The 19,462-nt window shown below is 34.4% G+C and overlaps 1 protein-coding gene across 5 annotated transcripts in view; it reads right to left on the reverse strand.

Moving 5' to 3' along the window:
* Positions 1–745: 745 nt before the first annotated feature.
* Positions 746–19,462, reverse strand: part of RB1CC1 (RB1 inducible coiled-coil 1) — a 76,110-nt gene continuing 57,393 nt past the window's right edge. For 3 of the 5 annotated variants that reach the window (XM_086740804.1, XM_086740802.1, XM_086740806.1), the window contains 9 exons: positions 17,526–17,685; positions 15,561–15,669; positions 15,200–15,440; positions 11,311–11,362; positions 9,136–9,183; positions 6,474–6,532; positions 4,571–4,707; positions 2,080–2,150; positions 746–1,721 (listed from right to left, as the gene is read on the reverse strand). In XM_086740804.1, coding sequence (XP_086596930.1) covers positions 1,644–1,721; positions 2,080–2,150; positions 4,571–4,707; positions 6,474–6,532; positions 9,136–9,183; positions 11,311–11,362; positions 15,200–15,440; positions 15,561–15,669; positions 17,526–17,685 — 955 coding nt within the window. In that variant the 3' untranslated portion in view covers positions 746–1,643. The remainder of the gene's footprint in view (positions 1,722–2,079; positions 2,151–4,570; positions 4,708–6,473; positions 6,533–9,135; positions 9,184–11,310; positions 11,363–15,199; positions 15,441–15,560; positions 15,670–17,525; positions 17,686–19,462) is intronic. The other 2 variants (XM_086740805.1, XM_086740803.1) reach the window with 1 other exon arrangement.

Raw genomic sequence — 19,462 nt, forward strand, 5'->3', positions numbered from 1 at the left:
AATCAGGTAAGAATGTAACTTGACGAAATGACATTCTGTTTTCCAGAGATCAACTGTCTTAGATTTATTTCATCAAAGGTGTGATACAATTACAAGCCCATGCATTTCATAAGAATCTGAACTTAAAATTGTTATGGAACAAAATTTTAAATAAAGCACATACATCAGTTTCTGGGTATTCAAGTGGACCGGTCTGGAGGAATACTTTTTGCAACATATGGGCAGAAGCATTGACATTTTCATGTGATCATTTCTTTATCTCTCTTTCTCCTCCACTCCACACCTTCTGAAGATAAATCACAGTTGAATAACTCTATGAGCTTCTGTCGAGGACTTAATCCATAGTTGAATCTAGAATTTCACTTGCCAATAGTATCGTAGTTTAGCCCTGCTCAGGACCAAGCTACACAGTCTCTTGCTACACATTTATAGTACATCTTTTTATACTGTTATTAAAAAAATAAAGTAAGACTACATTTTTAAAATTCAGTATAGTATAACTATTCTGAAAAATGTTATTTATCCATTTAATATGCTGAAAAAATTAATTTCTGTCTACTTAAATTATTTTTTATTGTTACAAGGTAATTCTTGTTATTCCTGAATGTTGTTTAATATTAATGCCTCTTGTAGAAAATTTAGGTATTTCTACATAACAAAACGGAATCAGAGGAAGCTGCAATAGATTAACATGAAATAAATATTATAGATAGTATTTAAAAGGCACACAAATACTTCAAACACATACAGTTTCAAATCTTTATTGTTTTAAAATTCTACATGTCTTTTACAATTACAATAATTTGTTACTTAAATGACTCTTGTATGGTTAATGTACAATGAGTTTTTTCCTGAAACTCAACCATGAAATACAATTTCATCAATATGATTTTTCTAAATAGATTAATACAAGATTTCTGTTTTGTTGGGAAGAACAAGTGCTTCACTTTGAACAAACGGCACAGGCATCTTCCCTCCAGAATCTGTGTGATCAATCCATCGAAAGTGCTTTTGAAGATTGCAGATCTAACTGTGACTGATTTTCAAAATCAGTCTCTCAAATTACAAGGGTTTTTTTAACATTAAGAGCATTTTCATGTAATGAAACAAGTTGCAGTAGTTACTTTTATTCATCTACTGAGGCAAACTCATGTTGAAGAAAAATTATATGATTATCTGCATGCAATGAACACTCCTCTTTAAATAGTTGATGAATTTTACACATATAAAGAATCTGTTAAAGAGTGCAAGTACTTTGATAATGATTTCACAAAAGGACGTATGCTGGTAATAATGGTAACTAACATTTAACATCTAAATACAAGCTAATGTATATTTAGCAGGCAATTAACATGGCTAACAAACCATGTTTCATGTGGTTGCCCTTTCAGAAAATGAACTCATTTGGTCCACACTCCTAAAGTTATCTGGGTAAAAAAAATTGCAACAGTTAGGGCCAGAGTTTTTGATGAAATTCTTGTTTCTAAAATATGACCTGTTAAAAAGTAAAAGCAGTACATCAATGACATATCTTGTCACATGACCTCAGTATAAAAAGATGGCCTGGTATTTGGAGCGATGAATGAGCACTGAAGGACAAGTCAAAAAAGAATGGAGACAGAATGAACTAAAATTTTGTTGTGTTATACTTTCTTGTTCCACGGTACTGCTTTCACTCTGTAGAATTTTGTACCCAAAGGAACTTTAAATCTGTTTTGTGCCTACAAAAAAAAAAAATCAAATTACATTAGAAATGCAGGATTATTCTTCTCATTTTTATACTTTTAAGCAGAAACTGATTCCCATCCCTCAGCATTTACAAAACCTCTGGGAGTCTGGCAAGGTTCTGGGTAGTATGGAGACAATTACCCAAGCCACTGCTCACTTACTCTTTTTTCTAGTTCCCCTTCTCTCGCTATTCACTGACTACAAACCACAGGAGGAATGGCAGAACCTAGGACAATTTTTATCTCGCTTATTATGTAAAGAGTATTTTTTGCAATTGTTACAAACATTAAATCTGATTTTTTTTTTCCTCTTTTAGTTTTATCAAACGATTTTCTATTACTATTTCCTTACCTTTTTTGCCTGGCAATATTCCTTTTCCATCACTTTTCCTAGCACCCAAGGTCTCCTAGATGCTCCTGAAGCTAAAGAGACAATATATTTACTACTTCAGATAATCAATTACAGGTAACAGGATATTATATTCAATATGATTAAAGATTATTTGCTAAAACAGTTTCAATTGAAAGCAGACATTCTTAAAAACATCCTTTTAAAAAAGAATTATCAATAATTAATCAAGTTCCAATGTCAAGAGAGGTCACTGGTGCTTTCAACAAAAAAATTTGCTTTTCAGTTTAAATTTTGTTTTAAAACTTAATATTAGAGGAGACAAAAGGAAATAAAAACTGAAATTCATTTAGTGATTCAAAATTATTCTTGTCAACTGAGCTTGACCTTTTGGTCTAATTTAAGGTGAAAATTTCTTGAAGTACTTCAAAGGATAGAAAGTCTTCTGTATTCAGCTATTATTATTGCCCTTACTGAAACATTTGATTCTTTTTCTGTATTAATGATGGAAATTAGTTACTCACAAACAAACATTTTAAAGCCCTACAAGTCTGCTAGTTTTATTTGCAGTCTTCTGAGAGTACCCGATAAGTGTTCGTAAAGGAGAAAAATTAAAAACCTCAATAATAAACTGACAGGTCAAGTGAGCAGCAATGGGCATAAATAAACTTTCAGCTTGTATCAATTTCTGTAAAAGTAAGGAAATGTATATTTGTCTTGTATCCCAAGAAATTATATTCATTTTACTTGCTTTGCTCTTTTCTAACTATCACTAATCATGGCATGAAGAAAATATCAAAACAGACAGAAGGAACAGCTCACATATGCTCTGCATAATAATAAAATCAATGCTTTTTAAGTGTGATTATTTATGAGATACTGTTTTTTAGTGACTAGGGTGTGAGTCACTCAAGAACTAGAGGCTGAAATTTTAATCTTGCCCTTCAAGATTAATCTGGCTATTGATAATGGAGCAGATTCTGTTCTACTCCACACTCCTACAAATTAGTGTGAAGTATTCAAATCTGTCCTGAATGTTCTACAACTAATATTTAAATTACTAAATTACGTACAGTATGTAGTGATAGGACAAGGGGTAATGGCTTTAAACTGGAAAAGGGTAGATTTAGATTATATGTAAGGAAGAAATTCTTCACTGCAAGGGTGCTGAGGCACTGGAACAGGCTGCCCAGAGAAGCTGTGGATGTCCCATCCCTGGAAGTGTTCAAGGCCAGGTTGGATGGGCTTTGAGCAATTTGGTCTAGTGGAAGGTGTGTTTGCCCAGAGCAGGGGGCTTGAAACTAGATGACCTTTAAAAGTCCCTTCCAACCCAAACTATTCTGATTCTCTAAATTACAAAAAAAAAAAAAAAAGAAAACCCACAAACCTTTTTTTTTTTTTTTAATTGGCTTGGCTGACAGACCTCATTGATCTAACAAAGACAGTGAGAAAGATACAGGGGTTTTTTTTCCTTACATTTGCAGATGAAAATTTCCATATCCCAAAGATGCGGGACAACACAGAAACCATGCAGTCCTCAAACAATTTCAGTGTTGTCATAGCATTGTAAGTGCTCTTAATGCAGGCAGAGACAACCTACAACACTCCAGATCCCTGACACTTAATACTGTAGGTGGATCTATACAGAATTATTAACTTGGTATGTACACGTTGGTGCAAAAGGTCAGACTGAGATGCAACATTTTGGCAGCCCTTAACACAATAATTTGCAGTGCTTAAGGATGCTGAACGTGCCATCAATCTGAAACATAAGCAAAACAGACAGACACTGTTCTCTCAAACTTATGAGCCCTGCTAAACACCATTTAAACTGGGTGGAAAAAACTTGATCAGCAAGACATTGCCTGCAAATCTCTATATACTGTAGTCTACATTTTCTTATTTCAGACAGGTATTTGGTTTTATAAATTCCAGTCACTTTACAGAAGAGCTACAGAGAGAACAAGTTTTATCCAAAGACAATCTTCAAAGAACATAATAAAATCAGGTATTAAAAAATAGGAACAGAGCATGCAGTTTTGACAGAAATGTTACCTTGAGTTTTGTATTTACTTTGCTAATCAAAAAAGACATTGAAAACATAAACCTACATAAAAATAGACCACAGATCAACACAATTATACATTATTATTCATACTACTGAATACCTAAGCAGCCTGATGGGAATGTTTTCCCTCTATACACATTAACATGCTGTGTGTGTGTACAAAATTGGTACGTTGTATCTTTTTATTTTAACAGTTTACTTTGAAGATGCAGATATTTTTCCCTATTTTTCCAAGATATTAACATCTATATAAATTTTTCATTTAGAATGTTCTGCCTTGAAAAATGTTTAGCATCAAAACAAATAGTAAAAGCTACAAAGACAACTGGCAGCTCTCATACGTATTCATAAAAACACTTACAAAGTCTTAGAAAGTTAAGAGCGTTATTTGTAGAAGATAATAATTGGAAGTAATTTGACACTTACCACACTCACCTGGTTTGAGATCCAGTGCAGCAAGAGATTCTGAGTGCAAGAAATACAAGGTTGGACTGACAGTAAACAATACATAGTTGTCATGCCTTTCGTCCAAGATAATGAGAACCAAATCGCCAACCTGAAAACTGGGGGGGGGAGGAATAAATCAAAGAACTTAACTTTAAAAAGTACAGAAGCTTAAAACTACATTAATTACAATAATTTTTTTCCCAGGTATTGCAGAGACAAGATTTAGTTGAGCAACAGCACTGTTGCTCCTACGTGTAAAACCAACTCATATACGCTTTAGATTTTCTGAAGTCACCAAAACACTCTACCTTTAAAAAGCCTTTTTGAAATGTTCTACATACATCAGCTCAAATTATTTTTTTCAAAAGAACTGACAGTTTTGCTTTAAAATTTACACAGAAATACTTAACAAAATACTAATGTTTCAATTTTATATTATTTTTATTCACCAATACTTACAGTAATGATCACTGTACTAGTGTTTACAAACACTCTTTTGATGTTTTAAACTGAAGTCAATTTGAACATGGAAAAATACAGTAAACATTTGTGTAGCTATTCAATCTTAAAATTTTAAGCACACAGGATAAAGAAGGGAGGAAGTGTTCATCTTTGATCAAAGGGTTAAACCTAAAAGAAACATCATGGTGACTTTACACAAAAAGTTTCAAACATGTTTCTTCCTGACACCATAAGAAGCCACCAAGTTTTAATGTCAGAGAACTTTCTCTGTCTCAAACTTCTGTTTCACAGCGCAAATGTGTTGGAAGTAAAATGATTTACCCATTAATGAAATGAAGTTTCAAATAGCTACAAATCAAGCATTAGACCATGAGAGGGCTCTAATAATAAATGTTACTACTCCTCGAGGGACAGACGAGGAAGTGGAAAAGTGAGGGAAAAAACTATTCTCCATAAAAGCAGACTGCATATACATTAGTCAGAGATAAATAGGTAAATCTAGACAGAAATATAGTTAATAATCTTTAAAGTTAATTTTCAGATTAAACCAACAATACTCCAAGCTTTTCTGCCTGGACTTACTATGATGACAGACTATATTGACTTAGATAAAGACAAGTCTATTGGACAGATGAATTCTTCTTTCACAACATTTTCCTCCCTGAAGACTACCAAGTTGCCAGAATACTCAGATGTTCACAGGAAAAGCTGATTCTGCACACATTGACCTTACTAAAGTAAAAATGCAATTTGGTGTAATTCATGAAATATCGAAGGAATAGTCTGTGTTGATTTTCTTTCCAAAACCATTTTTTATATTACTCAGTATCAAGCTGATAAATTCTTAAGAACAGTTGTCTGTGGCTTTCATATTTCGCAAGAATTAATACTACTTCTTCCAGCAACAATTCTACATGCAGCTGCTAACAAATTGATAAAATCTAACAAAATATTTGAGTTAAGTTCATTTCATTTTGTCAAGGTAAGCAAAAAATTTTCAAGACTTCAGAAAGGTAAAACTGCTTTTGAAATATAGTAGAGCACTACACATACTCAGGGTGAACAGGATTCCTTCTACTTTTTCTTCGCGTGATTTCAAGAAGGTTACAGATAAAAGAAATCTCTGGGAGGATTCTAGAAATGCCATGAGGTATAATCCTTATGAAACATGTTAAGACAGAATTCAAGAAAGCCACCAACATATAGAATTCAGAAAGGCCTTTTGATGTTTAAAAAAAAGTGTTTATAAAATTTGATTTATGCCCAACAGGGCTGGTTCAATAACTGACAGCTGAACTACAGAGGTGATCTCTATCTTTTCACCACAGAGCAAGAACATAAGAACTGTGACATTCTTTAACTACATGCTTATTATTGAAGGTATATAGGTCTGTTCATATGAAAATTAACATGTACTTACTCTCTAATTGCTATTTTTTCAGAATGTCTTGAGGATACTGATGACATGCTCTGTGACATCTATAAAAAAAAGATAAAAGCTATAAAGTATTGGCAAGCTATGATGAAATGTACATTGCATGTAACAATACAGTTAAGTAATTGATTATTGATTTCAAACAGTGTCTATTCTTGCAGATTTTATATTCACTCAAGAAATCAGCATACCTTTCTGTCATCCTGCTCCACAGCAGGTTTGGTTGTTTGTGGTTTGTTTGTGGTTTTGTTTTTTGTTTGTTTTGGTTTGGGTTTTTTTGTGTTTGTTTTTTTTTCTTTTCAAATAGCTACCTTGTATTATGAAGTTTCTTACATAACTGACTTCTCCCTCATTATTTCAAACTGAGAAGTGCTTTCCAGATCAGTGCCAGTGAAGATTTGTTCTGACCACACACAAGGCCTATGATATAGCTGTGCACTCTAACACAGAGGTCACTGGCATTCTAGAAAAGGCTGATGGTAAAACACTGGACGTTAAACACGTTTATTGCAATTAAACTTTGGATGTTGAACTCTATATGGTCTCTCAGTTTTACTAAGGACTGTCAAATAATCTTAAGTTTACTGCAACTGAGTAGCATTCCCTGGAATAAAACTGGAGTCAAACTTACTAGAAGTAAACAAAGGCTCAATTATGTAAGGTTTTGGACATAATTCTTATCTCCCATATTCATATTTGCCTTTAAATCTGTTTAAATTAATTAACACTGGCACATGAACCAACTTCAATAGGATAAACTAGATCTAAAACCAAACATAAGTGTACATATGCTTTCTACAGTAACTATGATAATAAGAAATAAAAATGTGTAATGCTACTTTGCATTACATACTAATGTAATGCATGCTACTACAAAAGGACACGTAGCCCACATACAGGCACTTAGAGAAGCTGATCTGATGTAAACATATACACTTCATTACCCTTTGCTAACTTCCTTACAGGAAGCAACTCATAATTGCCCTGTAGGAACTCTGACTAGAGGTCTTGCAGTTTTTCCATAGGTTCCTACTTCCTGGACCATTTATAAATGCTATTAAAATCTAGATTACTCATGCTTGAAGTTCAGCACATGATTTTTCAGCTGTAACTCAAATATTGTTACCTACAGCTTATTTCCTATTGTTATTCTTAACCCCCACCTCCACAGAAACAGTATCAGCCTGTCCTAGTATGAGCTTGAAGCCTATTCACAGCTAGTTTTCTTCATTTCTTCAAAGAGTGAGTCCAAATTGAATACGGTACAACATAAAAAGCTCTTAAGTTCTGATGACACTTTCTGCAGTTTTCTTTATGGGGTCCAACTCCAGACCAATTTTTTTTTTTTTTTCAGAGACTACATTTCTCTGACATATTCACATTGTACTTTTCTTTCCTGAAAAAAGTTGTCGCTAACATAAAAGTTGTCAAATATGTATATGTTTTGCAGCAAAAGCCAGTGACCTGAAAAGATTTTATTTTACTGTGCAGAATTCTTTTCTGTGTTCCTTATCTGAAGTAGCTCGATAGGAAAAAATATTGATATTTAAGTGTTTACATATATTTCAGTTTTAGAAGTGTACTGGGAGGAGGGAGAGGAGAAAGAATGATGAAGAGACAAGAAATAAATAATACAAATTTTAAAATCCTTTTATAAAATATGCTGTTGGATATCCTGTAATCCTTTCTTACACCCTGTACTAGCAGGGTTATTATATACAAGTTTTAACATGGAATGGAAAGTGTTTGAAAAAAATTGCAATTTCATATCTGAACATGTAGCAGGAGTAAATTATATAGTAAATTTTAATCCTATCACAGGCAGAAAGACAGCAGTTCCTACTGGAGAAACTTATCAAACACCTTTGCTACGAAATGTAACGTGCAACTGCACAGATATCAGTTCCTATCAAACTCCTAGATACCATCTGCCTCTTAAAGAAATTGAGATCTCCATGGCCAGTCCAAACAATAAACTACCAAAGAACATGTCTGTTTCCCATATACGCAGTAATTTTTTTTTTTTTTTTTTTTTTTTTAAGACTTAAGGTTGAGATCTGCTAGCAAGGATAAACTATGGATAAAAAAAGAGGAGAAAGATTCATAGCACACGAATCAAGGGAACTCTGTCACTATATTCTTTTTCCTTCTATAAATATTGACTATTACTTGAGTGCTCAAGAGGATGACTGTTTACTGCCAGTTACTAAGTAGAATGAAAGTTTCACACCTGACAAAAATGACAGGTGCAGTTTTCCAAAAACAATCACAAAGTTATTGCTAACACTCCTAATTATCTTTAATGTGCAGGCATATTTACATTCTTGTAAACTGGCCTTCAATCCGCTGTTGAAAAATTAAGCCACGGTGCCACTGAAATTAACTCCCTCAGTCTCAAGTCTGGATGGTCTGTGTTCTTCAGGAAGAAGTCTCTCTCTCTCTAGTCCTGTGAATTTTTCCCATGAGAAGACTGCTATGCTAAGGTACTTTTAAAAAGTTGCCAGATTATGTATTTGCCACTTGCCTTAACACTTAAAACATTTTTGAAGTTAATAAAACCACATTTTTAATTTTAACAAGCTTAACATTTGTAGGCTTTTCTTAAGTCTTCATGAGGCTTAAAAAAAAGCATTGTACAAATACTTACCAATCTTTGATTTAATCTCTTATTTTCCTCTTCTTTCAACTGCAAAGTCTGAAAGAAAATCTTATCTGATTAACTAATTAATACACCTTATACAATACAAACATATTTTAAAATATAATACACCTTATACAATACAAACATATTTTAAAATAAGTTTTGATATGACCTGAGACAGACTACTTACACAATATACGTATTTACTACAGTTTTCAGTTTTAAAAGAATATCAAAACATTTTTTCAACAACGATATGTAAAAATATTTGAGGTCTAGCAATTACCACAGTGCTATAGAACCCACTGCTACGCTATGCTTATCTCTGCACTCATTCTTCTCAAGTTAGAAAAACATTTTACTAACAGAATAGCAAAACCAATGTAATATATACTATTTTATAGTTTCTACCTATGACAAATCCTTTGTAAACAGATTCCAGAATAAAGCATGCAAGTGAAACATACAGCCACTTGCATCACACAGTGCCACAATCCATTAACAGAAAACACTCATGTTCTCTAACTGCTCAGAAATTTTAGTCTAAGCGATCCTAAAAAGCTGAAAGCTAAAGACACTTTGTTCTTTTTTAAGGTCAACTTGAAGAGGCAAGAAAAAGGAAATTGGAATGGAGTTAAATACTACTGGACAGTAAAAAATTACTACAATCTGAAAGATTCCTATGTAATTACTAAAGGTTAATTTAGCCTTTTACCAAGAACAACAACTTTTATTTAATCAAAAAGGTTCAGTTATTCTGTGTACATTGAAAGCTACACTCAAAGTAAAAGTTGTTACAGAAGTGAAAACGTAAGGTATCACTGAATAGTTAGAACCATAGAACAGTTTGGGTTGGAAGGGACCTTTAAAGGTCATCTAGTCCAACCCCCCTGCAAGGAGCAGGGACATCTCCAACCAGATCAGGTTGCTCAGTGCCTCATCCCAATTGGCCTTCAATGTTTCCAGGGACGGGGCATCCACCACCTCTCTGGGTAACCTGTTCCAGTGTTCCACCACCCTCATTGGAAAAAAAATTTTCCTTACGTCCAGTCTGAATCTACCTCCCTCTAATTTAAAACCATTATCCCTCATCCTTTCACAACAAGCCCTGCTGAAGAGTTTCTCCCCATCCTTCCTGTAGGCCCCCTTTAGGTACTGGAAGGCTGCTATAAGGTCTCCCCAGAGCCTTCTCTTCTCCAGGGTGAACAGCCCCAACCCTCTCAGCCTGTCCTCATAGGAGAGGTGCTCCAACCCTCTGGTATATAAGGTATGTATCTGGGAGAAGCAGAGGGGGTGAGGTATAAACTTACAATTCTAACCTGTAGGATTTACTTCAGAAAACTGTAATTTTAAGCACATTCATAACATTATTTCACTTTACAGAAGTAATACTGTCAGGATTACAACACACTCCAGCTAGAATTAAACCAACCTAAGTAAGAGCAGCCTAAGAGGAGAAATCACCTATTTCCAAGAGAAATAGGTAAATCAATCTTAATTCCTGTCAAGCTACTTCGGATGCCTTAATTTGAAAAAGTAATCAAAACTTTTTTTTTGCTACTGAAATTCCCTAGACCAATGACATGTCACTCCTAAGAAGAAATACTACACCTGACTCATTCACATGGAAGCCTACACAAACAGAATTAACAAACTTTAAGCTAGACCAACTATAAGTATAATGTATTAATACTTATTTTTAATTACTTCTACAAATTATACTGATCTGAAAAAGTACAACAAAAAAAAAACGTTCCCTGGAATGATATTTATAAGCCTTGCAGATACTATATTGCATCAGAGTATATTAGGGCATGCAGTGATAGAACAAGGGGTAATGGCTTTAAACTGGAAAAGGGTAGACTTCGATTAGACATAAGAAATTCTTCACTATGAGGGTGGTGAGGCACTGGAACAGGTTGCCCAGAGAAGCTGTGGAGGCCCCATCCCCGGAAGTGTTCAAGGCCAGGCTGGATGGGGCTTTGAGCAACCTGGTCCAGGGGAACGTGTCCCTGCTTATAGCAAGGATGCTGTAACTTAAAAAAAGGGACCTTAAAACCTTAAAGGCCCCTTCCAAGCCAAACCATTCTATGATTCTATAACTGACCACAGCACAACTTCACATATGCATATTTATAAGTACTTAGTTGTAATGCTTAATCTCATAAACAATCTACTCACTCTTTCTAACAACATTATCCTCTGTTTTTCTTCAGACATGTGGACATTTTCACTAAAAAAGAAAGAAGAAAATTGATAGGTTAAAAATGATTTTTTTTTCCCATGGTCAAAAATTATCTTTCCCACCCCCACCATCTTCACTCAGTGATGAGTGCCACACATTTTCTAGCACAGAGGGAACAGGACAGAAAGATACCTTAAGAATCAGCATCAACATTTCTGACAGGTTTGGGGGTTGTTTTTTGGTTTATTTCCCAACCCCTCCCACCTTCTTCTTTAAACCAAAGTAGTTTCTTTGTTGCAAGAAGTCAGTGCATTTTCAATCATTGATTAGTTTGTAAAGTTACATGGGGCCATTTCTGCATATTTTGCCTTATTTTCAAAGCATCAGGACAAAAAATACAACCCTAAATGCTCTGGCAGTTAACCCTTGACATTGTGGTTCAGCTCTACAATATCATATTTTCCTGATCTTTGCAGTTTAAAGGCTCTGTGCCCTGGGACTCTGGTAGAGACACACTAATGTGAACTTGCTAATTGTCTCCATTTATCTGTGAGAAACTGAGCACTGGGGCGTGACAAGATAATGCCAACATCCTAATAAGAAATTTCTTAAGAACCAAGAATAATTCCTATACGTAATTAAAATATATTTTTAAAGGCAAGTTAATAAGGAAGAAACAATATATTCTGTAGTCCAAACTGATCTGGTTGGGAAAAGATAATGGGCAAGTTTTTGGACATATACTCGGTTCATCCAGTTTGGCAAAGTATGCTATAAATCCAAGCAAACTGCCAAATACAACCAACAGATTAAAATTAAGCCATACTGATCATTACTTCATTTCAACTAAAAGGCTTGTTAGCTTTCATGTAATAGGAAGAAGTCAACAGAAATCTGCAATAATTTCTGTCTACTTATTACCAGACTTTTAGTACATTGATCCAAAATGTTTTGTTCCCAAGCTTATATTTTCCAGTATTATTTTATAAATCTGCCTTGGGAGTTCAGGACTAGAATGATTACTCTAAGAAACAGTTCTCCTCCTAAAGACAGGGTATTTCAGTGTTTCATTGATTATCAGTGCAAATTTAGTTTGGTGAGCAAAAACTGTTTTTATCCTTGCTTCCACAAAGTTATTTAGTGCACTGGGTATATATTATTCTGGGTTAGGCAGCACCAGTTATGATGGGCACTGATTAAAGTGAATGTAGGTATATCTAACAACGCTGCTTTTGCTTCTCTGACAAAACCTCATTCCACTTTTATGTGTCCCAGTCAGATTCATTACTTCTGTGAGCAGTAAGTAGAAGTCTGGGACTGTTCAAAAAGCTAGGCGCACAAAAGTGAGAAAATGCATGGGTTGCATTTGCTTAATGATCCTCCACAGAGATTCTACGTAAAAGGGTACCAACCAGGAGCTTACAGTCAGTTATTCTGCTTTCCTCTCATTAACAGTAAAAATTTGCAAGCTCTATCAAGTGGATCATTCAAAGATGCAGCCAATTTCCTCACATAAGTGTTCTTAATAAGTAAAAAGAAACCTTTAATCATATTAGGGGTATAATGAAATTAATCTGGGATTGTAAGCTTTTTTCCCATGCAAACAAATACATTACACTGTACAGTTCTGAAGCATAAATCAGATATTTCAAGAAGCCTCAGAAATAAGAGGGAAACAAAAGCATTTGACCTTTTGTTTTATTTTAAGTAAGATTGAGATCTGTCTTCCCAAAACATCACTGCCCTGAGGTAGCTAGAACAAAGCAGGCTTGCTATTTATCGAGGTTAACATGACACAGCCTGTGATATTTATCAGCTTCACAAATGAGAAAGTCTATGGGAAGACTAAGTGAAGAGAGAAAAATTTGACAATGCAATCACAATTTACGTATTAAAAGTCTATTAAAAAACTACTGCAAATGTAAACACATAAAAAATATTCTATGTCACTCTTAATATTTAGAAGTGCCTTCCAGTTCAAACGCAGATTTCTTTAGGCACCTTAGACATGGTAAGAAAGGATCTTAAAATGAGTATTCCTATTATAAGAGAATTAAAGAAATGCCATCTTCTACCACAAGGAGGTAGAAAGTGTTAGCACGAAGGACAGTTCTCATGAATTACTGAAACATGCTACATGTTAACTATTTCAGTTTTCTTAGGCTGCTATAGTAGAAACAAACTCATAGTGTAGATTTTTATATTTTTCTAGTTTTATCCAGTTTCTATATGGAGTTAAAAAAACCAAAATTGCAATGCCCTGGACAAAACCTCTTCACCCTTTTTTCCCCCAAATTCTCCCCCAGTAATCTATTCTGAATGGATTTTCATATGCACTAGGCATGATAATAGCTGACTATCTTCTAGTAATGAGTCCTATTTTAATGCACACATATCATGTGCTGCTCATTTTGTCTTATTCTACTCAGAAAGTATATGGAATAGAATGTGCTTATCTTAATACAGTATTTTTAAGCCTGATATTCTACATTTGTTAAGAGAAATTTAAGAAAATTGTCAAGTAAATTGAAAAAAAAAAAAATTATAGGACTTACGCATGCATCATCATAACCCCTTGTCTTGGAGCATCAGATAGTCTTCCGCATTCAAAAGTCTTTACAAAATTCTTTTAGGTACATTTAAATTAAGAATCAAGGCTCTGAACTTGATCTACATTTTCATAGAAGTCAGTATTGAAAAAACAGAAAATACATCTGCAGTAGGCTGGATTCCTGACAACAACCAAGAGGACTACTTTGTACCTACCAGAATTATTTAAGTGCAGGAGACTTCATAGTCATGTACTGAGACCACATCACAGTCTACCAGCTTTACACTTAGACTCTTAACTTACTAGGCATGGTGTTATATGCCAATAACAAAATGCACTGCTATTGTAGTAGGACACCCAAAATACAGACTATAGTGAAGTCGATGACTGCAAAAAAATTTCTTAAGTTCCCTCTGATCTCTAGAATCACCTCAGTATTTCAAGCACAGCTTCAGATGCTTACCTGCAAACTAGCCCCTGCCTAATTAAGCCTCCATACAAAAAGGGTGATGAACAGTTAAATGTGTTCAATATCAACATAGTGTTATTTGAATCTGTTGTAAATACAGATTATCAACCAGATCCAAACATAAACAAACCAATCTTAAGTAAAAAGTTTAGTTGGAAGTACTTCAGTTGCTTGTCCCAGCTGTTTTTGTCAAGGGTTTAAATCATTGCAAAGGTTTTTCCCAGTCCCATCACTGCCTTCCAGAAAGTCAGCAGTACCTCACAACTGCCAGTACTGATGATTTGGAGGTTATACAAACAAAGATGCTGAATACCTGCCCTTCTCTCCAATACTCAAAAGATCCATCCATCAAGGGCACTTAATCAGCCTGAGTCCTGTTACTTGTTTGGAATCCTGACAATTCAGCCTAATTTTAGCCAAGCATACCTATCGGCCCTTCTCTTCTATCAAGGAATGTCATGCCATCTTACAGCAGGCATGTACACAAACAATCATATTTTTAGTTTGTTTGTTTTTAAGTGAGATCCAGGCACCATTCAAAAGATAAGCCAATAACATGCTCACTCATTATTACAATCGCGCTCCTGTTCAGCTTACATTTTATATACTTAGGTCTATTTTTTTCATCTCATGATTGTGGAGCCAAGTACTGCCTTTAAGTTCCATACTTCTAAGTCACCGAAACCACACACTTCTGATGACCTTTACATCACAATTGCATGTACATTTAAAAGAATAATTTTAGCAAGAACAAAGGCAGGAGGAGTGTTAAACATACTCATTTGTACTTCACAACACCCAGTCACACACATTTAAAGAACAAGAGCATGTTTTTTGTATTTCTACTGCAATGTTCCATACTTACTGCACAGCCATCATACTGGTTTCCATCGTGGAGTCCATTCTGCCTTCAGCTGCGATATCAGAAACCAATCTGTCTGTGCCAGTGGGAACATCAGCTGCGCAGGCTCCACAAGCTTCTGAAGCTGCTGCTGAGTAGGTTGATGGAGAAAAACTACTATTTCTCAGTTTATTAACTTCTTCTTCAAGCTTTTTCTTCTCTTCAAGTAAGCGAGCTCGATCTTCAGAAAGTGTCTCAATCAAATCTATAACACAAGTAAATAAAAATTCTTTTAATAACAGCAGCACTAAGGATTAAAATCAACCCATAGTGAAGGGAACTGTCCTATTAGAAAAGATGACTACTTTTCCAGAACTTTACTTACCCTTATCTTTTTCTTGCTGTTGTGTAAGCATTTTTAATTTGTCACTAAGATCATTAATTATGTTTTCCTTTTTCATTTTTTCTCTTGCCAGAACAGTGTTAAAGTTGGTCTGAAAACAGAAAGAAGTATTACAGAAATAAGAAATGTACTGTATAAATGTAATGTAAAATGCATCACTAGAACAAAAAAAAAGTACAAAATATGTCATGCATTTAAATTTTGTAAATTACAATTAAACAAAGAATTAAACTTGTTTACGTATTACTTAGGTTAAGAGATAACATGTCTGTACATTTTGTTTTGACGTTTGTCTGTAACAATTTTTAATTGTTATTTTTATCCCTCTGGTCCCCTCAAGCCCAATATAAACATGTAGTATAATTATAAAGAAATAGTAATTTGTAAGTTGTTAGGCTTTTTAAACATAATGCTTTATATTCCAGTTAAAGTACAACAGTTGCATGTTTTATATTAAACACAATTACTTTAAGGATTAAAATGGTTATTAAGACAAAGCTGCACTGCATGAAGATATGTTACATGTAATAAAAAATAAAAATATAATTATTAATAAATTAGAATATTATACTAGAATCTGAATTGAAAATACATTTCAAGTCGCGCATTAATTCCTCAGTGAACAACTAACTTATACAGAAGTCATACAGAAATTCTGGCTAACAGCTTGAATAACCAAACATAAGAGGCCAGCATATCCTTTGGTATCAGTCTGACAAATTCTCTCCTTCTGCCCTTCTACTAACCATCATCCCCTCAGTCTTTCTACTCTTAAAGCTGTGCTGAAGAGACAGACAAAAACTACCAACCACCATTGTTAAAAGTATATTTTAAATTACAATTTAAGATTGTCTTGTCCTATGCCTATCAACTCTCAGTCTTAAAATGCAAGCTATTTGGCAGGCTACACACCTTACATGGTGCACAGTGGCCTTTGGTATATGTCTGCATAACAAAACTATCACACACCACAAGTGATGCCTAAGATAACTTTACAGAGGAAAAAAAAAAAAAATGACATAAAGGGTGAAGCTGAATACCCAGAATATTCACTGTTTGCAATTTTCTGCTCTCTGCACCAAGTGATTCATACTGTTCATTCACCAAGCTGGCTGATCACTATAGTGTCTCTGTCCTTATTTGATCCTCCCATAGCTAAAGTGAGTAGAGATGCTTAAAACAGAACATCCTTTTAGTGTTTAAATTAAACAAAGCTGTAGATAACAGCTGTTATTAACAGAGTTTTAATTTAAGAACTGAAGACTCATCTACAAAATCTGAGATTCAAGATGTTTTGAAAGGAAAAAATGTGTAGATACAAATATAATTATTAATCCAGTGCAATCTGATTGTGTATCAAGGTATTGGAGTACATAGTGTTTCGAAGTTTACTAACTAAAATATAACATTTGCTTTGAACCTCAAATGTCACCTGCCCAGGCTAATAAAGTTCAAAAGCTATTAACCAGCACTCCAAATCAATTAGTATTTCAAATAACTGATTTTGTGTTGTCCCCAAATTTTGTGTTGTTAACTTAAAACCATACCTAAATGATATGTTTCTGGAGTTCAACAGATTAATGGATAAAAAATTTACAGCACTATTTTAAAAACTTAATCAAAAGAAGAAAAATTTAATCTGGATTGCCCAGTTCACAGATATTTAAGGTGAAATTATATTACTTTTTAATGCTTAAGTGTTGGTTTCCATTAAGACATCATACCCTGGCTCCAGATAATAGTGCAAATTTAGAGTGTGTGCTACATAGCAAAAACAAACAAAAAAAAAACAACCCCCAAAACCCCCCATAAAATTAAAAAAAAAAAAACAGAACAAAACAAAACCACACAAAACCAAAAAAACCCAACCTCTCCATAACTTCAAAACAGCAAAAGAACAGATAACTACATTGGAAAAAAAAAGTAATAAAAACCAATCAGCTTTACCTGCTGTTCTGCAGTGAGTGATGTTCTGATGTTCTGCATTTCTTCGTTCTTTCTTTTCTCTTGTTCTTGAAGTTGCTCTAAAAACTTCATTTTTTCTTCCTGAAGCTTCTCTTGAAGTTCAGCAACCAAGCTTGATTCAGCAGATGATTCAACAGGAGGACTTAAAAGAAAATGTGTAGGCTTTAAATTTGCAGCATATACAGAGTCCCAGAATAAATTAAATAAGCAAACACACAAAAGTCAGAACTTCCTTTTCAAGATTTTTTTCTTAAATGCTTAATAAATACTGTAGCCCAATTAAGTCACTACTAATCTTCAATTCTACTTTTTAATCATTAACATCTCACCAAATTCTCACTCTTGGGCATTCTGTTTTTTACTGTACTACACTGGCTCCAATTTTGAAATTTCAGTGGAGGGAGACTTTTGTTTTTCCAACATAACAGAAGGTGTGAAAAGTGCTAAAAAGAGGAACAATGACATATCAACTCTCTGAAGATTCTTAGTATGTCAGAATACAAAGCCCCGAGAACTCTGACACAATTAAAGCAATTCAGTAATAAATCTGATGCTAAGGAATCCAGACATGAAACTCAAAATTCTGGACTGCAGAATCTAGAGAATAGTAGTAATGACCATAAAGGAAACCATCAGCAGTCATCAAGGCAGGAAGGTTAAAGACCTCAAATGGCTCTTGAAACAGGCAATGTTACATAGGTCAAATAATTTTCATCACTGAACCCAAAGCATTAACCATCCTCTTCTGCGTTTTGACTTGAGTTATCAAGAACCACTACTGAAGAACACTAGGATAGACAAATGTCTTTGTTAGGTAACTTTTGTGGAAAAATTATTATTTTAAATTTCTACAGTTCCTCTACACCAGAATTATATTTAATATAAAGAAAATCCCCCAAAATGTAACTGTATCAATACACATCAATGGTTTTCTCTAGTCATAGCAGCCTTGAGGTACAGACTCCTGATGTTACGTAGGCTGTACTGAAACCAAAACATCGTGTGCTAATACGGTAACACCCACAAGCACAACTCCTAATGCTGAAAATGTTCCAGGAATTCTTCTTGCTTCATAATTCAGAGATTCTCTGTTAAGACTAGGGGCTACAGAACCTCAGAGACACCAGAAAGATTCATTCAGCATGGAGAATATGAAAGAAAATTGAATTGTAGAGGAGGCAGGGAACCTAAAATTCTGACAGTTGCATACTGGACGGGGGTTTGGGCATCCATGAAATCACCAGTTCCAGCCATTTCTACAGAGCCTTTGCTTTACCATATGTTCCAGCATATGCTCACCTACCTCTTTTGCCATCAACTCTATCAAGTGAAGAGAGCACAGGGTAAGTTTGTTTGAGAAGCGTAATTTTCATATGTTGGTAATGCATGAGTCACAAACATTTCTTTCTCACTTCTATATATTTTTGTTAGTTTTCATGTAAGTTCAAAAACCAAAATTCCTGATACCAGTGCAATACTCAGGTCAAATTTAACAATTCCTGTCCCTGTCTGTGCCTTCCGGATGGCTACTGTAACATTGCTTTTGCAGATACGGACATTTATCTGACAAGTATATAGGCCAAATAAAAGTTGTTTTCTACCATTACAAGTTAACTGCTAAACAATGACTGAGTGAGGATAACAAGTCAACTCGAATTACTGACACATCCTGGGGTTTTAGGAACTCAAAAAATCAAACAGCCAGACAGTGACTTTGAAATATTAAGACAGATTCATGGAACATATATGCCCTCTGGAGATAAAACACAGCATGTCTTTACTCCTAGAGAAAAAAACCTAACAGCAGATTAAAGGCATAAAGAGGAGCCTTACAAGGCAATACATATTTTAACATCACACCGAAAATTAAATTCCTTGACAGAACTTGTAACAACCTACTAACACTTCTTTAGACTGAA

The sequence above is a fragment of the Chlamydotis macqueenii genome, chromosome 2 (assembly GCF_036417535.1).
Source record: "Chlamydotis macqueenii isolate bChlMac1 chromosome 2, bChlMac1.mat, whole genome shotgun sequence".
NCBI lineage: Eukaryota > Metazoa > Chordata > Aves > Otidiformes > Otididae > Chlamydotis > Chlamydotis macqueenii.